At 49.3% G+C, this 3,711-nt stretch overlaps 1 protein-coding gene across 1 annotated transcript; it reads right to left on the bottom strand.

The window, feature by feature from the left end:
* Positions 1-627: 627 nt before the first annotated feature.
* On the bottom strand, positions 628-3,148 carry LOC103716669 (subtilisin-like protease 4). The gene has a single exon (XM_017845084.2). It carries the CDS (start codon positions 3,112-3,114, stop codon positions 763-765), a length of 2,352 nt encoding a protein of 783 aa, XP_017700573.2. The 5' UTR covers positions 3,115-3,148; the 3' UTR covers positions 628-762.
* Between the last annotated feature and the right edge of the window lie 563 nt (positions 3,149-3,711).

The raw sequence follows: 3,711 nt of genomic DNA, 5'->3' as shown, positions 1-3,711 counted from the left end.
TTCTTTTCGATCGAATTGGTGTCCCTAAGGTTAGGCTTTGGCCTTGATAGAATGGATGTAGGATAGAAAGAATAGACCCTCCTAATCTCAAAATAAACAAATAAATATACCCCGTTTAAATGCAATTACTCAAGATTTCAATAGAGGTATAGCACACTTACCAGCATCACAGTTTCAGTAAACAAATATACACACAAGGAGCTTTTGGAAGTATACAAGCAAAAACCAAGGAGGCTGATGTATACAAGCAAAATGTTAGGCAAAAATGAGGACGGACACTCAAGAAGAAGTTGGGTAAAATTCTTAAGAATAAAATTTGGAAGAAGAATAATTTTTATTTAATTCACATCATACAAATGGATGTTTACAACCTTTTATATAGACTTCATGTGACTCTAGAAATTTCTACATGTAACTCATAACTCTTGACCCTTAATATTTTTAACTCATGATTCTTGATATACCCATGACCCATGACTCTTAAATCTCATATAACTCATGATTCTTCACATTCTACAACTTATGACTCTTAACCTTCTTTAATGACTCTTGTGACTCTTAACCTTTCACCTTCTTAACCTTGATTTGACTTTGACTCTCCAGCTAGGATGCTAGTTGGATGCCACATCATCATAAGAATCAAGTTTATTATCCAACACAAAAGACGAACACGACTTCAACATTTATTTCTAAGATCATAGGTATGCACCCCAAGAAAGCCAACCCTTCTACGTGCATTCATGGCCTCCATGGCTCCTTATATCACTGGACAGCCACCATTATTGGACTATTGACGCTTATACTTCCATTGGATATGAGCCACGTCAAAAACCCCTCCTTATATCCCTTGCTTCTGCCATCGCTGGAGAAGGTCACGGTGAACTGCGCCTCCTCGTTGACTTTGGAAAAGGACAGCTGCGTTGGCTTTACGGCCACCGACACCCCTCCCGGAGACATCGTCTGCACCTTGTACACCGATCTTGCCGATCCGACGTTCTTCACCGTTCTCGTCACCTCCAATTTGTAGCCGTTTCTGGTGTTCAAGATCACCATGAACGAAGGATAGTTCAATTCTGCGCCGGAGATTTTCTTAATGCTCGAGCACTTGACTGAGCGACGTACGACGGCGCTGACCTGCCGATCGGTGTATTTCAGGCCGCAGAGGTACGCGGTGTAGTTGTCGGAGTTGATATCGTAGATGAGGCCCGGTTTGTCGGCCCTCGACGGATTCACATGGCCGGCTCCGACGGCGAAGAAGTCGGCCTGGTCTAAGTTCTGGTCAGGAATCATGCTGCCATCGTTGGCGGTTAAGTCGGCGGTCGTCATGATCGCCGACTTGATCGCCGCCGGGGACCAGTCAGGGTGTGTGCTTTTTAGCAGTGCTGCAATCCCGCTAAGGTGGGGTGTGGCCATGGACGTGCCGGAGATTATGTTAAACATGGATGTCGCGCCCGGCGGTCCAACTTCGATGGGCCACGCGGCTAAAACGTTCACGCCGGGGCCGACGATGTCCGGCTTGAGGATGTTTCGGTCGGCCATGTTAGGTCCTCTGGAGGAGAAGTACGCGACCGCCGGAGCCGGAGAAGTTCCGATCACCGTGCCCTTGAAGGTGATCGACGCCGTGGGAGCCGATGCCGAATTGATGTAGGATTTGATCTTCAGTCCGTCGGCATAGCCGACATTGGACGCCGGAAGGACATGGATATCATCCCGGATGGTGAATCCTTCGACTCTGGTGCTGGCAACGATCATGGCCGCGCCTCCGGCCTTCTTGACAGTCACACCCTTGTCCACGTTGCTAATCTGGCCGCCATCACATACCACCACCTTACCTTTGACATCGATGTTGTTCAGCGAGCCAGAGAGACAGAGAGCGGCGCTAGTTCCTCCGAGCACGCCGGGGAACACCAAAGGTAGCAAGGCGGTCTGTAACTCGCGGAGCTGGGATAGCGAATCTCCGCTCCGGAGCTGGGGGTTCACAAGAGGAACCAGGGTGGAGAGGAAGTCGCTAGGCTGGTAGAGAGACTCTCCATCGAAGGTGGCTCCGTTGCCGAGCTCCACCGTGGTCCGAATGGCCCGATCCATGGTGCTCGCGCCGACCGTCAGAATCCATGGCGCTTCGTTCGACAGGGAGCGGGAGGTCGGCCCCGAATTTCCCGCCGCGCAGCTCGGAAAGATGCCCTTCTCCATGGCGCTGAACGTGCCGATGGCGACGGCGTCGTTGTAGAAAGGAACGGAGGATCCCCCGAGGGAGAGCGATACAACATCGACTCCATCCTTGATGGCGCTGTCCAGCCCGGCAAGTATGTCGGAAGACGGGCATCCATTTGCGCCGCACACCTTATACACCGCCAGATGAGCAAAAGGAGCCATCCCGGCGGCAGTACCGGCGGCCTGGCCGGCGACGTTGGCCTTCTCGACGAACATGCCGGTGGCAGTGCCGGCGGTGTGCGTCCCATGTCCCTCCTCATCATACGGTGCTTCCGGCGCTGCACCGGCGTCCAGTCCCTTCATAGCGTTCATTCCTCGGGTGAACGTTCTTGCACCAATGAGCTTGTTGTTGCACTCTCTTGCACCGAACTCGCAAAACCCCTTCCACCTCGCCGGTGGAGGTGGCATCTCATCGTCATCAAAAGAAGGGTGGGTGGGCAAGATTCCAGTGTCGAGAACGCCGACGATCACGCCTTTGCCAAATTTCGCATCGCTCCAGAAGCCCGGGGAGCCGCATCGGAGGCCGAGGAACTCCGGTGTATGTGTGGTTTGAAGAGGAATCAGCCGGTCGGGGTATGCATGAAGGAAGCCGACCTTCTTCTTCACGTCGGCCAGCTCTCCGTCGGTCAGTCTCGCAGCGAAGCCATTGATGACACTGCTGTAGGAGTAGACCAACCGTGCCTCACCTGAGCCCAGAATGTTGGAGGGCAAGAAGGACTCGTACCAATTCTCAAGTTCATCAGGATCATCCGATGAAGTGGAATCGAGGTTCGGGTGTACATGAATTATGTATGTCTTGAGGTCTTCAGTGCTGTTGAGAGGCACCGGCCGTTGGGTTTCACCATTAACCGGTGAGGCGAGGCGAGAAGTGAGAAGAAGGAATAGGAGGATGGTAATGGACATGTTTGGGGTTATCCAAAGCTTGAAGTAGATACCATACAAGTAAGATAGAAGGGCTCTTATAACGCCTGCTACCGTTGTTATACATACATATATAGAGTTGTATTGGGTTGATTGGGTCTGGGACTTGTACCGTTGCAGAAGATTAAACTAAAAGAGAGGTGGTGGATGGAGAAGAGAATCATTCTTTGCTACCTTTAGTTTAATACTTCGTTATCTACTCCTTGTTGCCAGCAACACACACTACGGGCTCGTTTGGTTTGCGAAAAAAGAAGAGAAAAAATGTGGTCAACAGGAAAGTAATGAGATGCCTCTTGTTTAGTTGGAGTTTTCAAAAGAGGAAGACGGAAAAGTTGTATTCTCATGAAAATATGATTCTAATCAGTAATTAGGCCAAAGAAACAATTTGCATTTAATGAATTTATTTGTATCTTTATTAGTATTAAAATGCTGAAATCACTCCTTTTTTTTTCCAAAAAAGCCCTTCAGCATTAAAGAAGCATTAAAGAGGCATTAAAGACCTAATTTTTATTAAGGGCATAATAGAAATTATACATAACTTTTCCAGAAAAGTGGATGGCTAACCAAACATAAGCATTT

Source organism: Phoenix dactylifera, chromosome 5 (genome assembly GCF_009389715.1).
Source record: "Phoenix dactylifera cultivar Barhee BC4 chromosome 5, palm_55x_up_171113_PBpolish2nd_filt_p, whole genome shotgun sequence".
Taxonomy (NCBI): domain Eukaryota; kingdom Viridiplantae; phylum Streptophyta; class Magnoliopsida; order Arecales; family Arecaceae; genus Phoenix; species Phoenix dactylifera.
The sequence above is the reverse complement of the archived record's forward strand: the minus strand, read 5'-3'. Positions and strand labels throughout refer to the sequence as shown.

Excerpts from the sequence above, each read along its gene's own strand:
- LOC103716669 (XM_017845084.2), bottom strand. The coding sequence starts at position 3,114 with ATGTCCATTACCATCCTCCTATTCCTTCTTCTCACTTCTCGCCTCGCC.